General features: G+C 35.7%; 1 protein-coding gene across 12 annotated transcripts in view; it reads right to left on the reverse strand.

Moving 5' to 3' along the window:
• The window catches only part of sash1a (SAM and SH3 domain containing 1a), a 226,914-nt gene that overhangs the window by 76,836 nt on the left and 124,636 nt on the right, over nucleotides 1-25,442 (reverse strand). The window contains exon 1 of one of the 12 annotated variants that reach the window (XM_051875655.1): nucleotides 13,829-13,936. The exons of the other annotated variants lie outside the window; for them this stretch is intronic. Coding sequence (XP_051731615.1) covers nucleotides 13,829-13,906 — 78 coding nt within the window. The 5' untranslated portion in view covers nucleotides 13,907-13,936. Of the gene's footprint in view, nucleotides 1-13,828; nucleotides 13,937-25,442 lie in introns of those variants that run through there. 12 annotated transcript variants of the gene reach the window in all.

Genomic DNA, 25,442 nt, shown 5'->3' on the forward strand with positions numbered 1-25,442 from the left:
CCTTTCAAAAGTTTGTGGTCAATACGTGTTTTTTTGTTTGTTTTTTGAAAGAAATTAATACTTTTTGTCTGCAGGAATGCATTAAATTGATCAAAAGTGACAGTAAAGATATTAATAATGTTATAAAATATTTCTATTTCAAATAAATGCTGTTCTTAAAGTATACTGAAAAAATGATCATGTTTCCACAAAAAACAGCAACTGTTTTCAACATTGATAATACTAGAAATTAGGAAATTAGTATCACGGTTTTAGTGTCACGGTTTCGGTACAGTTCAGTGCGTGCTATGTTCAGTAAAAAATAGGACAATTGTCAAATAAAGATAAAGAAAATAAAAACAAATAATCTAACTACAAGAAACAGCACAAATAAATACATGAGAGCTAAGATACAAATAAAATAAACAATGCTTTACAGGTTTTTCAGGTATCTAACAGCTTTCAGTTACAGAAATTGAATAAAATAATCAAATATAAAATAACACCGCATATAAACTTCTTTGAATAGGTAAATAAAGATGAAACTTATTGAAGTTACAAAAGCTTTTCAGTCAAGAGTGAGTCCACACAAGTCTCCTCACAGCGCGCACGTTCTCTTTCGCATCTTATGGATGAATGTTTAAATTGGCAAGCTTTAAATGAGTTTAGTTTAAACACAGATAGCAACGTGAGATGTTCAGGTCTCACCTGCGCTTGCATCGTGCGCTATCAACACCCGGGTGATGACGGCGTAAATAACTGGTCATAGAGCATTCGGCACGTCATTGAACATTTGTTTACAAAGAGTAACTGTTTTGTCCATGTTCATCGCTGTTGTAACGTATTACCATTGGGAAACTAGAATGCATATCCATCGACTGAAACATACATTAGCCGAATCCGTCTGTCTGTTTTGCACGTTGTTTTCAACAAACCATACTATAGATGCGTTGTCAGATTTGGGATGAACCGCGGTGCAAGCACATGCCGAACCATGGGTGGAGAACCGAACGGTTCGATTTTTTTTACAGCGAACCGTCCCACCCCTACTAGAAATGTTTTCTGAGCATCAAATCAGCATATTAGAATGATTTCTGAACTATCAAGTGATACTGAAGTAATTAAGCTGAAAATTCAGCGTTGCCATCACAGGAATAAAATTACACTTTAAAATATATTAAAACAGAAAACACCTATTTTAAATTGTAATAATATTTTACAATATTACTGTATTTTAGATCAAATAAATGCATCCTTGGAGAGCATAAGAGACTTCTTTCAAAAACGTTCTAAAAATTCCAACCCAAAACTATTGCATGAGCAGCATGGAGGTGCTGGATCCGGTATTTTTTTTTTTTCTTCCCCAAAATTGTGCCCTGCTCTAACCCATCTTCAGTACAACACAAACACCTGTAATGAGGAAACTAAGTAAAACCGAGATAATCATCCTGCTCTTGTAAATGTATCCTCAAGTGACAGCCTATTAATGTAGCATTCACAAGCCCATTAATCTTGATTTAGAGAGGCAGACAGAAGTCACTGGCTCCCTGCTGACTACATTATGCTTGCTTCATGTCTGCCTGAGTGATTATTTTAAACACTGCATCCTGTAATAATGTGACTGTAAGGAAGCGCATAGTAACGGCTCTGTCTGTGAACAGTGTCACAATGCTGAGACTTGCAGATGAAGGAGATGCTCTGCACCAAATGTACCACTAGAACAAATCAGTTCACTTTTTTTGCCTACTTCTTTTATCGTTTCCAGACATGCATACAAAGACACAAAAATACATGCACACACATGCATTCACACAAGGCATATCCAAACTGGCTTTTTATGTTATAATTTTGGGTTTAAAATCCAATTATTAGAATTCATTGTGATATATATTAAATAGAGCTAGCATGAAATGAAAAAACACTGCACAATATCTTCACAAAAAAACAACTTAAAGGGCAACAAATCACTGTCATCCAATAATTAGTAGGCATTATTCTTCACAGTGGCATTATGACATTCAGGCTAAAATATCACATTAAATATCACAAATAGCAAATACAATTTGCAGCTACAATAGTCTTTTGTTGGGGCTTCAATTACAGTGTTGGTATCCATGCATATTTGTGTGTCCATTCAGACCAACACTGAGGCACTGATTGACATATGAATTACCCACAATGCTTTTCTCACAGCCAAAGCAATTGCTCCTATTATCACAAGCACTGTTTCATTAATTCTTAAACCCTTTTCGTTACTTCCACCCTCTTCGTCTCGCCAAACACAACCTCTTCAATCCTTCACTTACACGATATACTTACATATACAGTATACTTCAACAAACACTCCATATTTGACATATTTTAGACTTGCAAATGCATATTATACATCAGATGATGCAACAAGTGAGCCTTTAAATGAGTGTGCCCTCTCTGAACAAAGGCCAGATATTCATTACCAATCACATAGACCTAAATGCTATGGAATGCTATGTTTTTTATGGAATAGTTTTATGTTGTTATTTACCCTGTAGGGCATCTCATTATCTATGTTTATTATACCGTATCTCAAGCTAATGGCATTTGAAAGTGCTTATAGATTTCAGCTAGTTTAAGTAATTAGCCTTAGCTAGCACACGTCAGTTCTTATAGATGCTTGGCCTTCAGGCCATCAGAGCACATAATCAATGTCAGAAACATCTGAACGTCCGTTAAAGGTACATTCACTAGGATTTGCATCTTCTTAATCAGCATTTTGCCTTGTTTTCCAGTAAAAATATCACATGCACATCATTCAAACAAGAGAAATTTACTTGAGAAGCGTTGTACACATTATATTCATAATAATATATATTAATATGCATAATAAATATGAATTATATTACATTCATATGCATAATACATTGTATAAAATATATTTTCAGAGAATATTTCTTGAATCTAGTTTATTTTTCTTACTCCATTAAAGGATTAGTTCACTTTCAAATGAAAATTACCCCGAGCCATCCTAGGTGTATATGACTTTCTTCTTTCTGATGAACACAATCGGAGATATATTAATAAATATCCGTGCTTTATAATGGCAGTGAGTGGGATCAACGAGTATGGGCTGTAGAAAGTGTCTCCATCCACATATCCAAAATATCCATATTATGAAGTCAAATATCTAGGTTCCGCCAGACCGCCTTCCATATTATACTTACAAAGAAAGTGTAAAAATCTCGCAGTTTAAAAAGCTTACGCTATGTCCTACGCCTTCCCTATTCAACTTACGGAAAAAGCTTAACTGACGCGACACCAGTTCCATTTTTCGTAATTTTAATATGGAAGGCGGTCTAGTGGAAGCTAGATATTTTACTTCATAACTTGTTAAATATGGATATTTTGGATATGAAGGTTTTAAACAAACGCATCACTTCGCTTCAGAAGGCCTTTATTAACCCCCCAGAGCCGTGTGGAATATGTTTATGATGGATGGATGTGGATGGAGACACTTTCTTCAGCTCATACACATTGATCCTGCTCACTGCCATTATAAAGCTTGGATGCGTCAGGATATTTATTAATATATCTCCAATTGTGTTCATCAGAAAGAAGAAAGTCATATATACATAGAATGGCTTGAGGGTGAGTAAATCTTGGAATAATTTTCATTTGAAAGTGAACTAATCCTTTAAAAAATTTTAAAGCATGAACCTCACCTAATTTGATTTATGCTTGAACATGGAAAAAAAAAAAAAAAGAAAAAAAGATATTTGCTAATGGGGTAAGACAAATAAACTACACTCAGTGATATGTTCTCTGAAAAGTCTACATATTTATAGTTTTGCTTCACAAGCAATGTTAAAATATTTTTATTTTTATGTTTAGAAGACTATTTGATTTTTATTTGCAGTGTACAACAAGCTTTTCTCATACACCAATCTGTCTGCAATCAGTCTATCTGAATAGAAAAGAAAATCACTGCTGTTTAATAATTAGTCTAGCATGAGCTTTCTTATTTACCAGCAAGATGCTGCTCATTTCAGAACCCCAAGGACAAAGTACAGAAGCCTTCTCAACTTGTTTGTATAAGTTCATTATACCAAAACATCATCCATGCTATTTAGCCAATGTTAGGATTTCTGGTTAGGATTTCTAACACTTCAGTATTGGGAACTATTATAACTTTTAACTAGTTGCTTATTAGCCTGCATATTGGCTATTTATTAGTACTTATAAAGCACATATTAATGCCTTATTCTGCATGACCACTTTCTACATCCCTTAATCCTACCCAATACCTGAACTTAACCACTACAACAACTGCCTACTAAATATTAATAAGAAGTAATTTAGGAGTTTATTGAGGGACAAGTCAATAGTGAATATGTGTTCCCCATACTAAAGTGTTACCAGATTTCTCAGCAGATAATGAGATAAAACAGATAAAGAGCATGGCCAGAGTCAATCATCCTTCTAAAAACAGTGGTGTTAAATCACTGACCATCTCTAATATTTCTTTCAGTAACTTGCAGTGCATGCATATGCTACCAAGAGGACAAAGATATTGCTACTCTTGTTATATTACAGATAGACACTCTCAGATATTGCTCTTGGGCATCTTAAAATTTCACTTGTGTTGTTTTATGATCCCGAAAAGGTCATTTTGTGCTGTTTTCAATAAGATTTCTTGTTATTGCTCCAGATGGTGTCATTTTCCAGAGCGCACGTTTGTTTTTCAGCATCCGCTGGTGGCAAGACTTGGACTTATATTTAGCACTATACAGTTCTTATTGATGTATTCATCATCCGAGGAAGGTGCGATTACCTCTCCAGACCTGAAACAATCAAGCTGTCATCTAACGTGATTTATAATAAATGATCGTTCTAAAGCAAACAGTCTGATGGATTCTTTAGGTTTGGAAGAGAAGTTTCACTTGCACTGGTCTGCCACCTTTAACACTTTCTTACCATCACAGGCCCAGCTTCATTTGATGCTCAGAATGATACATACACTGCTCATCCACCATTTTAATAATATTCCTATTTAAATGCATGAACAATGTTTAGCTTCAGGCAGGTGAACCCAGTCTCTCAATCTCTATACTGTATATTTTTCTCTTGCTCTCTTTCTCTCTCTCTATAACATACATTCATGCCAAAATAATATATAATAGATGAGATATTGATGCAATTTTGTTTGAAATATATATTTACAAAAACACACAAAAATATTATAGCATTGGTTGCTTGTTGATAAGTATGAAGTAAATGGAGTTCCATGCTTAAACCTGGAAACTGTATAAAGATCAAACACACTCTCTCACCCAAGGCTGTCTCACTCTCTCTGTCACTCTTGATAAAACTGCCAATTCCCTTGAAAGTTTTGGGAAATGTTATAGAATACCAATTTTATACTATCTCGCCACTGTAAATTGTGAGTGTCTTATTTCTTTTCTCTCTCAGTGTTGCTACTTTGGATGACAAACAGCTACTGGCCCCATCCAGTTGTGAAAAAGTGCCTTCCAGCACAAGATGCCCAAGACATCCTCAGCTTTAAGCCCAGTCTATCTAACAGGGTTAAGTGGATGGGTTCTGCAGCTGGAAGGAAACGCTCTCAAGAACAATAGAAGACAGAGCAAAGCTTCAGATTACAGAAAACATAAATATATGAAATGCGAAAACAACACTTTGTATACACTAAATATAATATAATATTTTCGCTGGGAAGCGATTAAAATTTTTTATCTAATTAATTACAAATTTATTGTACATCAAATTTGGCTGAGAAATAATCCCCAAAAGATAATTTGAAGTCATTATTGTGTAAAGCATCAAATAGAAATTGCAAAAAAAAGATTCAGAAACAAATATTTTATTTGATTCAACAAAAGTTATTACACAAACTTTTGGACCATGAGGTTGAGTAAATAATGACTGAATTTCAATTTCTGGGTGAACTATATCTTTATTTATATATATATATATATATATATATATTTTTTTTTTTTTTTTATCAATATGAAAATATGAAATTGAAAGTAAACATATGGTCAACTTATGTTTTATGAATCATTTTCTTACAGAAGTTAATTTACTGAAGGCTACCAAGAAAGCTAGGTTACTAAGTTTATTAAATTAATTCACAATACGTGAACATTTATTATTAATGTGGGAGGTGATGTAGGAACAATAGCGCTGTATGACAGATGTATCACTTTTATTTTGTTTTTCCTTTTTTATTCAAAATATTCACAAACTTGTTAACTATAGCCTATCATGAACTATAGGCTATATAGGTGCTGAGCACCCATGGAAAAATATGAGATATTCTCCATTCATTTTAACCGATAAATACAACTGCAGCTTTCAGACATGACATTCTTTTCATTTTTATAGTTCACTTGAGGCAGTTACTATGGCATTTTTTAACGACGAGAGTAAACTTTATAGTTAACAACACAATGTGTATCTGATATAAAACACGTCATCATATTTTAATTAAAGAAAGGATTAGCCTATTATTATCACTTTCCATAATCATCAGTGTGTATTTAACAAAATGTATTTTTGGCTAGTAGCCTATTTAATGTCTATTTAAATGTCAGAAACTTAAAATAAAATTTATGTCAGATGACCTATGTAGTTGTGGGGGCAGTACAAGTGCGTTAAATGTGTTAAAAAATTTTAACGCGTTATTTTTTTCTGTAAGTAATTAATCTAATTAACGCATTAAATTCACAGCCCTAAATATAATATAATATAATATAATATAATATAATATTAAAAAAAGACTAACACAGGGAGAGAGAGAGAAAGATGGTTTTGCTCTAGTGGACAGACATGCATTATTCATTCATTTTTCAGTTGGGCTGGATAAAGTCGTGGACCTATAGCTCACACTTGGCTTGTCCTATAGCTTAGACTTCAACAGTCTGTGAAGCCTGCAAAACTACACTGTCAGACAAAAACTGTGCGTGTGCAGCATGCTAAACCACTCCCTCTGCTTCATTTCTGCACAGTGTACATCTCTGTGTGGTATCCTACATGCATCCTTGAATGTTGACAATGCATACATAACTACATAAACAATGCATAACAGCGCACAAATCAAAATATGAAGCTTATTCCCTTTAGGGGCCGTTCACATATCACGTCTAAAAACGCGTGGAAAGCACGGCCGCACCGCTTTCTTCTTCTTTCCAAAGCACTTGTCGCATCTGTCGTTGATATGCAACCATGGAGTTGGACATGAGGAGTAGGAAGTTTTAGCAAAGGATAAATTGATTTCTAGCTTTACTACTAGATATATTTATGGAGATGAGATATAAAAACCACCCTGTACAACTATGATCAGCTGTTCGGCTGAGATTTCGATGTTTTGTTACGGAAAGGCCGAAGCTGATCGGTTGGTTCTTGTCACATGACCTGCGGTGCGCTTGCGGCATTCTGAAAAGTTGAGAATTTTTCATTTCGATGCGCCTGGGAAACTCACAGCATGCGCGTTGCGACCGCATTGCTTCCATTATGAGCGCGCCTGCTGCACGGCTACATTTGAAATAACTGACTTGCGCATGGAAAAGACACGATATGTGAACGGCCCCTTATCCTGCAAACCTGATATTAGATCTTCTAACACCAAATATATCCAAAACAAAATGAATAATTAAGATATATTGAATATATAAATTCAATGCATGCTTCATAGCACATACTGGTATGTGAGCACATGTTCAGACAGCAGATGTATGTTGGAGACGTGACACACATATGGTGCATCGCTTTAGCTTTAACCTCAATTGTAACTGTCATATCAAACATATGGCCAGTGTGTGTGTGTGTCTGTATGTGAGGAGTGTTGTACCTGTGGAGTGAAGAATCGGGTTGCACAGTGGTTTGTGTGTGTGTGTGTGTGTGTGTTATTGTTTCCCAGCAGAGAAAGCCATCCAAGGTCAGTGTGACCCATTACTTGAGTTCTGACACACTGTATCTCAAATAGGACATAAGATGATTATAAAAAATTATACATGGTCAAAATCACAAATGTATCTTAAAATGGGTTTTATAAACACTATTTGATTGAATCATATCAAAAGTGTGAGGCCATATTAAAAATTTCTAGGTCACTAATAAAATCAGATTTGTGATTTTTACTCTTTGTACAGACGATCAGATGTTTTTGCTTTCACTGAAGCTCAAGATGCTCTTTGAATCCTTCTTAAATCATGCTGGAAAACATGATAAAAAGGGTTTACATTAACCTGTGGATTTCATTTCTCTTTTTCAGAGAGAAAGAGCATTTCGATGTGTAATTATAAATTCTGAGCTGTTCATCAGTCCATAATCATGCCATGTTTATCTTTCATGCTTTATTGTGATACACGCATACACATCACACAGCTTTTTCTGACATTTATGTCTCATTCAGTTCCCCCAAGGTGATATTTCAACAAATGTATGATCGTGACCCCTGTGAAGTGTCATCTGAAGAGGATGTCTTCTTGAATCCCACTGCCTTATGACAGTCTGGTCACAGAAGATTTGTGTAGCTCTGCTGACATATGAAACTCATATATAGACATCCAGAAGTGTAGGATGACATGAAAAGGTCAATCTAAAATATCACTGTCATCTCACAATCTCTGTTTCTGATTCTGTCAAATCTTCACACGTTCATTAGCACATGCATGACTGAGCTTACATTGAGACATCAGAGCGACTCCTCCTCAGATTAAATCAGGGGACATTGCTCAAGCTTCCATGAAATGTACCATGACTTGCAAATTAGACACTTGGGGTCCATAAACTCTAAAGAACCTACTATATCTTCATGTTGAAGACAAATAGCTTAAAGTAAAGAAAATATGCAATATACAGAATATACAGTTAGCCATCTGTTGTATCTGAAAACATTTTTATTAATCAGTATTTGTTTTTCTTTTTTTCCCAGTGATTTTTTTTCTTTTTTCTTGCCTATATTGACACATAAACCTCAGTAAATTTGATTAATTGTTAAACTAAGAAAAATAGTGTAAGAAAAATAAACTTGCAATATGTTTTTTAAAAATAGGTCTTAATATTCTACACAATTTTGCTTTTTAGTTAAATGTATTTTGTTGTATGGGTGCCTTAATGTTTTTACTACAAAATAAGACAAAATACAAAATACTGAATTAGAAAGAAAAAAGAAAAGTCTTTCAAAAGGAATCGCTCCATGCTTTGACTGGAGATGCACAAGTAACCAGACACACAAATACACAGAGATGCAGGTTTATGCAATCCTGTCATTCAATGTCTTTGAAAATTTATGAATTACATCAATATATCGCAGCACAGATGCCCTAGTCTCTCTCTCTCTCTCTCACCCCCCCACCCCCACCACCACCACACACACACACACACCCACACCCACACACCCACACACACACACGTCTCCTGCTGTGTGTAGATTCATCATTACCATGGAAATGAATATTACAGCAGGTGATACTGCTGCTTATGACAGGTGCATATGAAGACTTGTGTGTCAGCCTCTTCATATGTAAACATTTCACAATTTACATTTAATATTTTCCATTTTCAAACTGTACAGGTGAATTCTAAGTTTTAATTACCTTACTGTGTTCAATAAACGTATATTACTTTGCCTAAAAATAGTATAGCTTGTGTGAAAATAATGAACACCGCACTACAGTATACACACAGAGTGAAAGACCTTTCTACTAGATTGGTCAGTGTTTTCTGTGTTGACACAAAGCCAAGAGTGCTTGCTGGGAAAAAATCTGGGAAGACTTCATCTCGGACAAGAGATGAAAGGAGCCTTAGGTTATCTCTCTACATCAAAAAGACAGACAGACAGACAGACAGACAGACACACACACACCCTGTCTAAAAGGAGAACAGAAGACGAGTATGAGCAAAGGTACTTTGATTTCTGATGTCCTCATTGACGTGTCAGCATATTGTGTATATGTATTTTAACTTTTTTGCTTTGCCGTTTGTAAAGTGGCAGAAAAAAAATTTATATCAAACAAAATTTTCAAATAAGCTCTTATATGACACTTGATAAATAATCCAAAATTTCCCCACTGTATAGAGATGTGAGGAATGCAAATGAAAAATGGGCTGAATTTTAATCAGTTTTTCATTTCTGCCCAAAATCACCAAACCAGACTGAGTGTGTCTCTTTCTTCTTTACTGAAATTTGAATTTTCAGCATGTTGAGGCATATCTTTGATCCAACTTCACCACTGGTGTGGACTTACACTAAAGGCCTGACCCTGAAGGAATGGCACAGTACTTGCTAAAATGCCACATGACAAGCAGGCCCAGAAAAAAGCTGTGTGCAACACACAAACAAGCCCAAACAGAATGGTTAATCAAGCAGAATCTGAAATAAGGGACCCTGCCAGTCTTTGGCTGTGAATCACTTGAAAAAATCTTTCACAGATGAAATACTTTACTCTTACTAGGGCTGGGACAATACTATCGATGCATCGCGATTCGTGGATAGTTTCTGATATTTTCCAAATGCATCACAAGTTTTTGATTCTGCAGCTCCAACACTGCATAAATGTTTAGCTGTGCATTTGTTTTCAGGAAAACAGCACAAAATGGCTATAAACTATGCAGTTATAAAAATGATCCTATCTTCTATTCACCACCTTTGATAGGCATGATCACTGATGCTGAAGTAATTGCTCCTTATTTGATATAAACATGCAATTTAGTCATTAGATGTTAACAATCAAAAATGAACAATAGAAAATGTGCTCATTACCAAAATGTCAAGAAGCCCCTATCTTAAATCAAGCAATTAGAGAAATTAAACCCCAGGAGCTGTCATAGGATAAATGCAGTAATTACCACACTATTTCTGAAAGTCTACAAGATCCTGATCTTGAAGCAACATTAAAAAGATAATACATCTGATAAAGATGTGGGCACTGGGCAGAACAATTCAATTCTATTAATTACTTGAGGTGTGAGCATGTCTGTCCAACAATAACACACAAACCTTTCAAAACTATTATTTCACTTAATGTTATAATTGTGTCTAATTATATAGGTCCTCCACAGTATGAAGTGCCTTTAGCCAGGGCTTTACCAAAGACTATAGATATAGAAAGACAGTTCACTCCTATTAGTTATGAATGGGAGAAACTGCAACGCGCAATATGGTGGAATACGTCCCGCCTTCTAATTAAAAGAGCTGATTGATAAAGTCATCGCATCACTGCAGCTGCCGTTAGAAGCTCCGGTTCCCATAGAAACCTGAGACTCACGCTTAGGACTGTACATGCGCGTTGGCTCATTTAGCCTGAAAAATAAGCTTTTTTGATGCTATTTGAGCATAAGAAACAACTTTTATGTGACAGGATTATAGTGACAGGATTTGTTGCTGATTTGAAATATGTTATTTAATTGCGAGTTCACCAAGCAGTTTTTGAGATTTCAGGATTCCCCCATTCAAATATACAGGACTTGGTCTTGGATGCCTGAAATAGCTGCCCAGAAGCGTTGCAAATATGGCCGCCGAGTGAACAGACTTTCCTTGAAAGGGACTTTGGCTTTACCCTTTTTAGCCAAAAATCAAATTTTCAAGAAACATGTACAAATGGTTAACAAATATTTATGAATAAATAAAGACAGGGTCCTATTTTATATTAGGTGTTTTTAACTATACTATATACTTACATTTAAATTAATCATTTGATACAATGCACTTATTGTGTAATTGTACTTATTTTTTGATACAAGTACATAGTAGTTAAGGACACCTAATATAAAGTGTGACCGACTAATGTAAGATGTAGTGACAGTGCTACACAAGCCATAGGGCCATCCTTATTGTTGAGCCCTGAACTATATGAAAATCACTTAAGATATTTTAAACAGGATCACAGGATGCACAAGCTTTTTTTTTTTTTTTTGAAGACAGGGCAAGTGGTTTCAAAAAGTCTATGTAGAACTCTTCTAGAACATCCTTATGCTGCCAACTGGCTGTAAGACGCCAGATATTTCAGAGAAATGTAGCAACCAGAAACAAGTCAAAGAAAATCTCAACATATGAATTTGAGGAAGAAAAAGGCAAACCTGCAATTTGCAAATTATCCTCCCCTAAATTTACTAACCAGTGTCTGTATGTGGTCTGCACAGTGTTTAAATTCCACTTCAGCACTGACGTCTATCGCGCTGTTCTAAGGAAAACGAGTGCATTTTGACAAGGTCGTGGGTTTAGTAACTGGTTAACCGGAGTTAGAGTGATACTTGCTGCTGCCCGTCTGAGAGTGGCTGCTCCCCAGACCGAGAACTGACCACAGATCAGAGATAATCACAGGCTGCAGTGGCCAAACCCTTATAACCAGTGGAAAATTCTGCAATGAATCACACTGCGTGGCAAGGGCTGATTTGATAAAGTGCAATTTGATTAATAATGAGAAATAAACCGAAATGTTGTCATTTGGGGACTACTCCACTTTCTGTCATACTTAAAGGGTTAGTTCACCCAAAAATGAAAATTATCCAATAATTTACTCAACCTTAAGCCATCCTAGGTGTATACGACTTTCTTCTTTCAGCCAAACACAATCAGAGTTATAGTAAAAAATATCCTGGCTCTTCCAAGCTTTATAATGGAAGTGAATGGTACACTAGATTTTGAAGCCCAAAATAGCACATCCATCCATCATAAAAGTAATCCATACAGCTCCAGGGGGTTAATAAAGTCCTTATGAAGCGAAGTGATGCGTTTTTGTAAGAAACATGACACATAACATGACACATAACGTGGGATGTACTATAGGAGTAGTGTAAGCTTAGGTGAGAGTAGACGTCTCTCACGGTTCAAAAAAATAGGGCTGTGCAACAAACTCAAGCTCCTCTTCTCTTATATCGAAATGCTCTGAAATTTCTTTTTGCAAATTCTCCTTTTAGACTTCTAATTCATGACCAGTGTTTTGTTTTGCTCTATTCTCTGCGCTTCCACGTTCATCAATACGTCATGCGTCAGGTCAGAGGTCACGCTTCCGCTGGAACTAGACTCTGATTAATTAAGCCAGTGATTATAGATTATACTCTGAAGGAAGAAAGTCATATACACCTAGGATGGCTTGAGGGTGAGTAAATTTTGCAATAATTTTCATTTTTGGGTGATCTCACCCTTTAAGAACGCAGTGGTTAGAGATGCACCGATTTTTGCCGATACCAGCCGATAATTATTTTAATGCTATGGCAGATAACAATAAATGGCTAATATGAAAATTCTATACTACTTTGTCTAAATAAATTAAAAATGAAATACTGAAAAATAAAATAGTTTTACATGCTACAAGTAACTTCATCACAACATTATAATGTACAGTATGAAAAATGAATATTATTTTTGAGATTTGTTGAAGATTACATTTAAAAGCTTTATTAAATAATTAGTGTTTTTAAAGCTTTCACCTTTAATTAAAAAATCAGATGAAATAAGCATGCACGATTAAATATCCAATACTGATAGACACACAAAAAAAAGAACTCTAATTTTTCCAATAACTGATATAGAACTTGTTGTGAACACTGTGAACATATTGTGCATCCCTAATAGCAGTGGCACTTCATATTTTCTGCTGATATTGAGAGTTGAATAAAAAAATATAGTCAAGATATCAAAGACTTCAAAATGGGAGGGGAGTGGGGGGTGCTCTATGGGGCCCCTAGTCTGAACCTTTGCTAATGTGCTTTCAGTAAGGAACCCTGGGTGCAGGTGGTATTCTGCACATCTGACCGACACAACAATCTACTCCAGAACACAATGAAGGGAAGAAAAGTGAAACACAAAATAGTACCAAACTTAGTGCACAGCTATACATAACCTACTCACCAAACAGGTAAAAACAGGGAGGATGTAAGCTTCACACTTACCTAAAAAGAGAAGAAAAGATAAAACTGGAATCAACATAATATGTACATAACGTAAACAAAGAATATTGGTAACCATTAGAACCATAACAAGGATAAACAATAACACATAACAACAATGTGTACACATAATTAATTAATGGAACAAAAAAGACATACACAGTAGGGCTGGGCGATATGATGATATTACCGTATATCGACAATGTCTTGCAAGTATCGCGATGTCGATAATAAAAGTCAGTTACAGACGATAATCACCAATATCGAGAAAAAAAAATTCACATTTATTTAACATAGTCCCGTAGTTACCATTCACATATTTATTCACATGCAATAGCATAAATGAAATATTTTGTAGCCTATAGTAGCTAATTAATAGGGTTAGGAATAAAAAAAATCTATTCTGGAATCACATTTAGGCCTACTTAAGGCCAGGAATCGAATAGGCCTAGGCTACTCTTTATAAAATTAACATTTTAATTTTGCTTATTAACAATGTATTTTTATTTTTAAAACATTCAAGTGCGAGATGAAGCTGACAACACTTCTGTAGGCCCCGCATGCTGTTTTCTGAGCTCTGCACACATCCAGAGAGCGCACAGAGAGCCGCCTCATAGGTTATTTCGTGGACAAATACACAGAAAATTATGTCAAAATATTCCTGTAAACACAGTTTTGTCACGCATGTATGTGTAACAGACTATATTGGATTTGTGTATTGACATCAACCTAGGCCTATACCTGCGCCGCTAATAATGTTCATTTCTATTTAAACCGACAAGATTGTTAAATTAGAATTAAAAGGCTAAATTAAATTAGAATGGATAGCCTAAATGTCTCTGACTCATTAAAAATAACAAAATTTGTTTTCCAGTGGTTTTGTTTTACACGCGCAAACAACAGAAAAGGATTCACATCACGCACCTGCAGCGCAAAATAAACTCATATAGCCTAAATAAAAGGAATAAATACACAAAATATATCATTTAAACAATCAGCAGATTAACAAAACGAAAGAAAAAAACTGAAGCCATATGCTGTTTTAATTGATTTATTTTTTTGCGACGCTCTCCACACAAACACGTTCAAAAGAAAACTAAGACTGAAGAAAGCGGTACCTGTTTCAAGTGATCACGCCGGCGCCTCACGCGCACACATGTCAATAGCACTGCTTGACATCGCAGCCTGTTCATTATCAAAATGAATGAAAAATTAAATTCACAAACAACATTTGTAATTACTTATTTTTCCAAATAAATAATGATTTTTTTTTTTTATTTCATTATAAGAGGCCTGTAAGGACACATCGGAGCTCTAAAACATGAGAAAAAATAACCTTTCCAAATTGTTTTTAATCGCTTTTAGACAAATAACAAATACATTATAGCTTAACTACTATTAAAGCACAAATTAAGAAAAACAAACCTTTAAACTTTAATTAAATTAAGTTTATGCCTACTGATTTGCAGGCTATTGTCAGACAAAGTGCAACCAAACTGATGTGTGTTTACAGTGCGCGTCGGCTGTGTTGTCTCCGACGGGGGCGGGGCGGACGGGGCGGGGCTTGGGTAGACGTTATTATCGGATATCGCGATATGTTTTTAAGGTGATTATCGATAAAATATTTTTTACATATCGCTCAGCCCTAATACACAGACTTCTAAAGCTTGTGTGACATTTAAAATAGATTAAGCCAGAAGAGCTTCCACTGAGTAATGGGACCAGAATGACAGATTCTGTTTCAAGAGGATTACATAAAATTATATAAAAAATCACATCTCAGGTTATTTTAGTGAACAACAGCTGAATAGAAAGGCCCAAAAGGGCACTTGACCCAAAACAGTAGGAGCTCTCCATCTACCAGCAGACAGAAATTAATAAGCAGAGTCTATAATAACAACCTAATTTATATTCATAAATCTACATATACTCAATTTAGACCAAACTACTGATGCCTGCATACAGAACAACACAGCTCACTCCTGAATTGACAACCATGATCTTACAAACACATAATGCATAATTTATAAACCTATAGCATATAGTTTCTTTATGAAAAATACACAATTTCAAGCATTAACCATTATTAGAACCCAGTTTAACCAAGTGGTATAATTTTTCGATTTTAAAAACATCAAAGTTAAAGCATTTTGATGCTGCTTGAGCTGTTCACAACCATGTTCATATTTTCTTTCCTGTTGTCTCATCTGTATTCGTCTCTCGGTTGAACCCTTCATTGGCCTTTTGCAGGATCAATACATTTGGAACAAAGGCTGCCTGTGGCACTGAAAATCAGCACACGGCTACATGAGAAATGTGACAGACCTGCAGTGAATACACACAAATGCATATACACATTAAACCTTTGCAAATCACTATGTTTGACAGATTGAAAGCTGTGGAGGTTTGTGGAGATGCAAGCAGGCCTGTATGGGGAGATGCAGCCTGTTTTTTTTACAGTATACTGAGGGATAAGTTACTACACACATTTCAGCCCAACAAACTGTGTCTGATTCACTAACCTTCCATAATCCAATTCAAGCAGGTGCTAAATGAAGCATGAGTGTTTCAATAATTGTAAATTTTCTCATTGCAAAAACATTTCCTTTCTATGTAAATCAGGCTTATTATTAAAGTGATTGTATAATATAATATAATATAATATAACATAATATAATATATTATAATATAATATAATATAATTTAATATAATATAATATAATATAATATAATATAATTATGATTATGATATGATTTCTGATGGATCATGTGACACTGAAAGGCCCACAGAAGTGGCTTGGAACACGCAGCATTATTCAACATGCTGACGTAATTTCCACTTATACAGGAAGACAGGCCGGGACATATCGAACAGCTCCTTCCCTTTTTTGAAATAGCCAATAGTGTTTAGTTTATATCACAGCTCAGCCAGAGCCGTTGAGCTTGGTAAAGCTTTAGTTTCCTTCTAATCTCTTCCATATTGCTTTAAAATATACCATTCTGTGCAGAAAATAGTATATGTGTGAACAAGTGACCGTCTGACCAATTTTAGCCGCAGCTTCATCATTTATAATGATGAATTTATAATGTAGGGGGCGAGTGCTTTAGATTCTAGAGAGCATTTGATTGGTCAAATGCTGAAGTGCAGGGTGATGTCATCAAAACCATGGATCCATATTGGAGGAAGTGATGAGACTGTAAATTTTGAATGCTTATATCTTCTAAATGAATTTTGTCATTGTTTTGGAGCACACCAGCTTATAGATAATCTTAGGGCTAACATATCCATACAAAAGCCAAAAGACTTCAATTTTGATTTCATGGAGACTGGAGTAATGGCTGCTGAAAATTCAAAATATATTAAAATAGAAAACATTTTTTTTTTTTTTTTTTTTAATTGTAATAACTTTTAATAATATTTCTGTTTTCACGGTATCAATTAAATGCAGCTTTGATGAGCATAAGATACTTCTTACAAAAACATTTAAAAAAAATCTTAGGGCCTCTATATAAAATCACATACTCTTGAATAACAAATAAACCCCGGTTCCTGGGTTTATAAGGTTACATTTACCATTTTATCAAGCATTATTTTGTTGACATTGACAGCCCATTAAACAGACATCCAGTTGGCATTAATGTGAAAATCAAACAAATAAATATAAATAAATAAATGAGATATAAAAGGCCAGATTTAGGTCATTAAATAAGCTGGAATTACCAGGCAGGGTTTTCGTATTATACTGGTTTAACGAGGCTTTTCACACGAGAGCTACTGTGATCTTCACAGCCCTGTGAGAAGGCACCAAACTCTCAGTGAAGATGTCCTTCATTGTCCTTTATTCCTCAACCCAAATACTGAAGCAAATCGCAATCCTCTCTGCTCTCTGCTCCTTTTAATCAAGGTGGTAAAAATAAGACTATGAGCTGAATTCTCCATTAAGCCTCTTTTGTTAGTTTTGAATAGCTTTTTCTGTGCTGATTCTATTGTGCCTGTGAAGGCCTGTTCACATTGCCAGCAGCCGAGAGAATATTCATGGCTCTGCATTGTGATCGACTCAGCTGTTCATTCAGCAGGTGTTCAAAGGAACTGATCAACAGTCACCTTGAAAAATGGCTAAGTTCAATTTTTATGTGCAGAGCAGATCTGAACCCAAGAGATGACAGTGGTGAAAATAAACTCAGCTTTAAATCTTATTTATGAGTAATCGCTCATTTTCAGATGTTTTTTATGAGGTGTGAATATGTTGCGTTTACAGTGCAGAGATGTGTGATGAACTACATACAGACATTTATAGCATTTATGTGCCAAAATAAAGTTGAGTGCAACAGTAGGGAAAAGAGGTGAAAGCCAAGGTTTTAGCCTTGTTAGAATTCTGACAGCAAGGTGCACTTCATTGGTCGCGACGATAATTCCGCAGAGCTACTTCATGCATATTCTAATGTGAGACCTCTCTCACCCTCTACTGCATCACTGCAATAAGAATAAAATCTGGTGAAATCCCAGGAGAAGGATGATGAAAGAGAGAGATACATGAGGCAACAATAGAGAAAGAAAGAATGCATAAATTAAAGGAATATTTCATCCAAATGAGAATCTATCATCAGCTTTGTTGATCTGTGTAGAATCTTCTTTCGTCCCAAAATGAGATGTTGGACAGAATGTGTGCGCTGTTCTTTTCTAGGGGTGCAATGGATCGCAGCTGATCTGTGATTCGTATGGACTAGGCCCCACGGTTCGGCACGCATGTGATTCACGGATTAATTGCTAAGTGTAAGCATGTCACAACTAGTTTTGGTTTTGTTTCTTGTTCATGTTTCATGTCTTTTATTTTAAAAAATTTAGTCACGTTTCCACGTTGCCATGTGCTTCCCTTGCTCCTCATGTATCTAGCAATCATGTGATCATGTCTTGTGCTTCCCCTGTATGTGTCATGTGCTGATTGGTTATTTTGGTCATGTGTCCTGTGTTCTTATTGGTTCATTGTCTTATGTGTCACGTTTTGATTGGTTCATTGTGTTCAGGTATGCCTTGTTAGTCATTAGTCTCTCTGTATAAATAGCCCTCATGTTTCATTGTTCTCTTGTCTAGTATTGATGTTGTAACCATTGTTGGTGAGTTTCATGTTCATGTTGAGTTTACGCTTTGTACCATGTCAAGTCAAGCCAAATCTTTGTTCGTTTTGTTCATGTTTTGGGATTGTAAATAAACTGCACTTGGGTTCTTCAAGCTCGCCTCCAGTGGACTTCCATTACAAAGCATCATAGAGTGAAAGTTTATCATTTGCACATGTTCTTTCTTGACAATTTACACATTCAAGCGATTTTAAACCATTCCAGTGCAAGAGGCAAAAGAGAGCCCAAATCATTACTCACGCGTTATCTCTTATTTGTTCTTCTTTTTTTTAACTGACTGTTTACTTGCCTTTAATAATGTTTAAACTTTATTAGCTAGGCTAGTAGTTTTTGCTGTGGTACAGAAGTACTTAAAGTGGAAAAAAAATGAAAGCAAAGTTACATTATTGGTGTCAATAATGGTGACTAAGAACACACACACACACACACACACACACACACACACACACACACACACACACACACACACACACACACACACACACAGGAAGTTCTGTGTGGTTTCAACATGACTGCTTAAAGCACTAATAAACACTAGGAATTATACTCTGTTTGAATAAAATGGAAACACCCATAAACTGAAAATACATTATAAACATTGAGCTAATTGAATTAAGATGTTAATTTTATTATCCTTTTCATTGCTGTACCAGAATAAACAGATCCTGGTAAAGATGTCTCAATTGGAGCATGTCTCATGTCATAAGTGAGAGCTGTATTTGATCTGAAGAAAGTTTCCGTGAGCTCTCTGTCAGAGCTTTGCAAAACTCTTTTCGGCTTCTTACAGCCGTCAAACTCTCAGAACAATAGTGACGCCTTTGAAAGGCGGTGTTACACTGGGACAATCCATACCTGCTTCTCACAACCCAGCCACACGCACACTCCCAAATTTTAATAACAAAGCGCCATTCAAGCAGACTTGGCAGCAGCAGCAGAAGCAGCATTTTCCATTCCGAGACAAGACTGCAGATGTGATAGTTTCTGTGTGGCTTTCAGTTTCAAATGTTGAAGTGCAGTAGGATTGTTAGATGGAATGCTGTACCTTCTCAGATCCCCATAGTGCATTAAATATACATGATTATATTACAGTCACAGCATGTAGGCCCTGCAATTGATTATATAATTCATAATTAATCACATGAAACAATAAAAAGGTAAACATCTTAATCACAATTTATTGTTTTGACACATGACTTTTAACTGTGTTAGATACTGAGATACAAAGACAACTCAATACAAAGGAGTTTGTAAATGCAGAAAGAACAAAATTGCTTATTATTCTAAAGCAGTAACCAAAGGAGCGTGCATGCCAATATTTTCCGATGTGCAGTCTCCAAACACAATAATAAATAGCTCAGTTCATTTTAATCTAGTGATTTTGACCTTATTTTCTCTCCAGTACAATATATCTGACTAAATCAGCATGCTCAGTAATGCTTTTACATTAAAGTGCATTTAATTAGAAAGAAAGTCCCTGAGGATCATTCTCTGTGCATAACCCAGCTAATACATATTTAATGGGAAAACTGCATGTCACTTTCTTAATGGGTTTTCAACAATCCTTGGATTCATGATATTACACTGAAATAGTCATTCAAAGCCTGTGTGTGTGTTTGCAATGTAAGAACATATTTAAAGCTATTTAATGTAGATAAGCAAACAAAAACCTGTCTTTCTCAGTCTGAGAGATATTTCTCAGACTGATACATACCAATTTTTTGGTACATACCAAAGTATTGAAATGAGCTGTGAAATTCAGCAGAAGACTTTGACCTTGGGGAAATAGGCCTACTTGGTCTAAACAATTATGTGTTTATTGTGCATTATGTTTCAATTTCAATTAAAAGACACTGATGTGGTTCTGTGATTCACTAATACAAACTGCCAGAAGAGAATTCAGCTTTAATTAAAACCAAATGATGAGTAAGACAGCTTGAATCAGCAGCTCTGAGAAAACGTATGAGCTTCCTCTGAGCCGAACCCAAACCCAAGAGGCATCATCATACACAGAGATATGACGCTCATGAATAATTAATAATCTTAAATGAATAATCAGTATCACATAATGAGCACAGATAAATATTCATTAACTCTATGAGACAAGGAAGTGATTGGAGACTGCATTGGTTTCTCAGGGGGTGTCGAACCAAAACAACATCAAAGTGAAAGTTTAACAGAAAGAAAAGTCATATGGTCAAACACGACTACGCTGCACAGTTGGATTGCTTTCTTCAGTAATCTCTCTCTTTCCTGCTCACACCCCTCTCTTTCCCTCCCTTTTTCCCAGTCTCATTAGCTTGTAAAGCCTGTAGAAATATTGCACTGAGACTGACCTATAAATCTGATATTGCAGAAATAGGATGATGCCTGTTTAAAATTATTACTCTACTTCTGCAAAAGAAAGAAGGACTCATGTGACAGCGATGTTGGGCATGCTCATAATTACTTCCTGGTGAGAGGTTAGCTAAAAAAGATTTAATGGCCAACAGGTCAAAGAGATTCCAACTGGTTGGATGTTCATTCCTTTAGTACTGCTTAACATTTGCATTTTTGCAAATTGCGATGATTAATTTTCAGCATCGCCAGTATGTAGAATACCAAGCAATTTGTGCCCTCTATTAACACAGTAATTTGTTGTTGGTACACAATAAGATGATGGTTGGAATAGAATTCTATTGAGGCTCCAACAGATGGCATTGGAGTATTAACTGAGCAACAACAAATAGCCTTAAGTTAGCATCTAGGACAAGGGAATTGGCTGCAGTTTTACATGGGTTTAAGTATTTTACGCCAGTGTTTCCAAATCTTTTTTTGTCTCCTGAATCCTCACAGCCTCATCAGTAAGGCTCAAATACCCCTTCATCAACACAAAACAAGAAATGTATTTAATTAATAATAATAATAATAATAATAATAATTAAAGCAGCAAGCAGCGATGAAAGGGCCCTCGCACCACCCGGTGGCCTTAGGAAAACAGTGAATAGTGGGTGACATGCATGACGCGTGTGCAAAGTTTCATGAGTTTGAGCATGTTTAGGCCCTAAAAATGTGATTCATTTTGGAGAAGAATAATAATTGGTCCTAACATTCTGGGAACATTAGAATAACTTTAGAATAACGTTCTGGGGATGTTAGATTAATGTTAGAATAACGTTATATAAACCAAAAACTAACAATCTAGGAACGTTAGATTAACGTTAGTATAACGTTCTGGGAGCGTTAGATTAATGTTAGAATAACGTTATACAAACCAAAAACTAACGTTCTGGGAACATTAGATTAATGTTAGAATAACATTATACAAACCAAAAACGTTCTGACATAAATTTTCACCACTTCTGACGCGTGTGCAAAGTTTCATGAGTTTTCGAGCATGTTTTGACCCTCAAAAATGCAATTCATTTCAGAGAAGAAGAATAATTGACTGAGCAATTACAATAGGATCCTCACACCACCGGTGCTCGGGCCCTAATAATAATAATTTGTTACATTTAAATAGCGCTTTTCTCTGTACTCAAAGCACTTTACATATGGAAGGGGGAATCTCCTCAACCACCACCAATGTGCAGTATCCACCTGGATGATACGATGGCAGCCATACTGTGCCATAACGCCCTCCACACACCAGTTTATTGGTGGAGAGGAGTATATGGGGATGATTAGGAGGCCATGAAGGACAGAGGCCAATAGGCAAATTTGGCCAGGATGCCAGGGTTACACCCCTATTTTTTTCGAAGGACATCCTGGGATTTTTAATGCCCACAGAGAGTCAGGACCTCATCTGAAGGGCGGTGCTTTCTGACAGTATTGTGTTCCCATCACTATACTGGGGTGTTAGGACCCCCACAGGCCACAGGGTGAACACCCCCTGCTGGCCTCACTTACACCTCTTTCAGCAGCAACCTAGCTTTCCCAGGAGGTCTCTCATCCAGGTACTAACCAGGCTCAACCCTGCTTAGCTTTAGTGGGCAACCAGTCTTGGGCTACAGGGTGATACGGCTGCTGTAAAGTAAATCCTACACCAAATTTCTTTCATCCATGATATAAAATGGATTAATAATCTGTCAAATGCCAAAAATAATTTCTAAATAATAATAATAATAATAATAATAAAACATAGAAATCAATAAATAATTGCATGCACTTAAATGCAAAATTAGCATTATATATTTGCAATTTCTTTTTCAGGAGAAAGGATTAAATTTCATATAATCTAATTATGCTTCTTCCTAAGGTTAAAGCTACTTTACACAACTTTTTTGTTTTACAATTATTAACCTATTTTTTCAAACAGGGGCAAATGATAGATAGAAATTGCTTTAAGCACTAAGTGGAGAAAAGGTTCATTAAAATTAGGTTCATTCCTGGAATGAAACCAAGCCTGAAGGAGGAATCTCTCGACACTTCAAAACAAAAGAGATTATTGAAAAAAACTGGAGAAAAAGCTCTGCTTATCCTTCCTTTCTCCCTAAAGGCTTCTTTAATTATTTTCATCCATTCCTCTAAATCCTCTGGTGATTTGTGCCTGGTGACATCATGCAAAATGGATGAGAGCAGTCGAGGTGGCATGCTAAGCACTTATTCAGTTTCCACAGGAAAATCACATTCACGTCAAATGATGATGTATTACAGATGAGGGATGCTGGAGAACAAGCGAAGGGGAGTATTGAGTATTGTTACATGGTTAAACAATGTGTTTATTGCTGGAGCAGGGGGTTAGGATTGCAAGTCAGCAACTGATATAACCTAAACAATGTAAACATTCAGCAAATCAGAATGGCTAGATGTAAGACTGATAATTTCATGAAAACCAAGTGTCCATGACAGTGTTGTCAAAAGTACCGACCGCAATACCAAGTCGGTACCGAAATATTAAAAATGTGATGCTTTGAGTGCTGTTGAGCAATTGTGTTCACACGCTCATCAGATATGTCTGTGATTGGCTACAATGATCAACGCTTTAAAAAAATGTTGTAAATAGACATCAGTCTTTACTGAGCGCTTACACAGATACACATGGGAGCATTTGAAAGCAAGCAGTCCACTGATAGACGTCTGCTTTCAAATGCTCCCGCTTTCAAATTCAAACACTTCCGTGTGCTTTCAAACGCTCCCGTGCGTTGATAATTGTAGCCAATCATAGACATATCTGATGAGCGCGTGAACACAAAGGCCAATCAGAGGCGTTTATGAATCTGCTCAACAGCACTTAAAGCGTTATATTTTTAAAATTTTAGTACTGACTTGGTATCACGGTTGGTACTTTTGACAACACTAGTCCATAATATTAGTAAAGGTGAACACAAACCCAAACCAGCATTATAAAGGGGCCTCCTGGAAGCTTGAAATTTTTAGACAGCCCACTGACGAATTGATTTTCAAAATGTGCATCTAATTGAAGTAACTAACTACTTGATATTTCAGATACACATCATAATTTAGCAAGGATACATTAAATTGATCAAAGTGACAGTAAAGACATTTATAAATGTTCACAAAAGATTTCTATTTCAAATAAATGCTGTTCTTTTGAACTTTCTATTCATCAAAGAATCTTGAATAAAAATGTCATGGTTTTACACAAAATATTAAGCAGAACAACATTCATAATAATAAGAAATGTTTCTTGACCAAATCAGCATATTAGAATGATTTCTGAAGGATCATGTGACACTGAAAACTGGAGTAATGATGCTGAAAATTCAGCTTCACTATCCCAGGAAATTACATTTTAAAATATATTAAATATAAAACCATTCTTTTAAATTGTAAGAATATTTCACAAAATTACTGTTTTTACTGTGATATCAAATAAACGTAGCCTCAATTATAAAACGTTTGAATGGTACTACATATAATTTATTATATTATTTAGTAAATTAAACAAAGATTATACAGAATTTGTGTATATTTATTTATAAATATATTCCTTTACTAAATAATAAATACATATGTATCTGTGTGGTGTCTTATTAGCATAGAAGCTGGCATACCAACTTTATATTTGTGTGTGGTGAGGACGGTTAGTGTTAGATGTAAGTACACACTTACATCTGTCTGTATTGGTCTGCGCTCCCCTGTGGTGTGGACGAAGGAGGACCGAGAACAGGACACACGGATCAGTCAGTTTAGTGCTAGTGTGTTAATGTGAAGCAGCATGGGGTTACAGCTAGCAGAAACAGTGGAACAGTCTGGGGCTCTGGATCGCTCATTCAGATCAATAATTAAACAGCAGACATGCACTAATGAGGACCTGATGCTATTTAGGACATAACACTTCAGCTTGGGAAAGATGCTCAAACATACAGACTAACATAGCTTCTGCTAAAATCTCTTATTGTCTAACACGTTTTCAATCGCATTTTCTTTTTAATGCCCACCTCTTTCTCTCTTTCCCCCTCCTGTTTTCAACCCATTCCTCTTTGAAGCTTGACAGTCTT

The sequence above is a fragment of the Ctenopharyngodon idella genome, chromosome 20 (assembly GCF_019924925.1).
Source record: "Ctenopharyngodon idella isolate HZGC_01 chromosome 20, HZGC01, whole genome shotgun sequence".
NCBI classification, from domain to species: domain Eukaryota; kingdom Metazoa; phylum Chordata; class Actinopteri; order Cypriniformes; family Xenocyprididae; genus Ctenopharyngodon; species Ctenopharyngodon idella.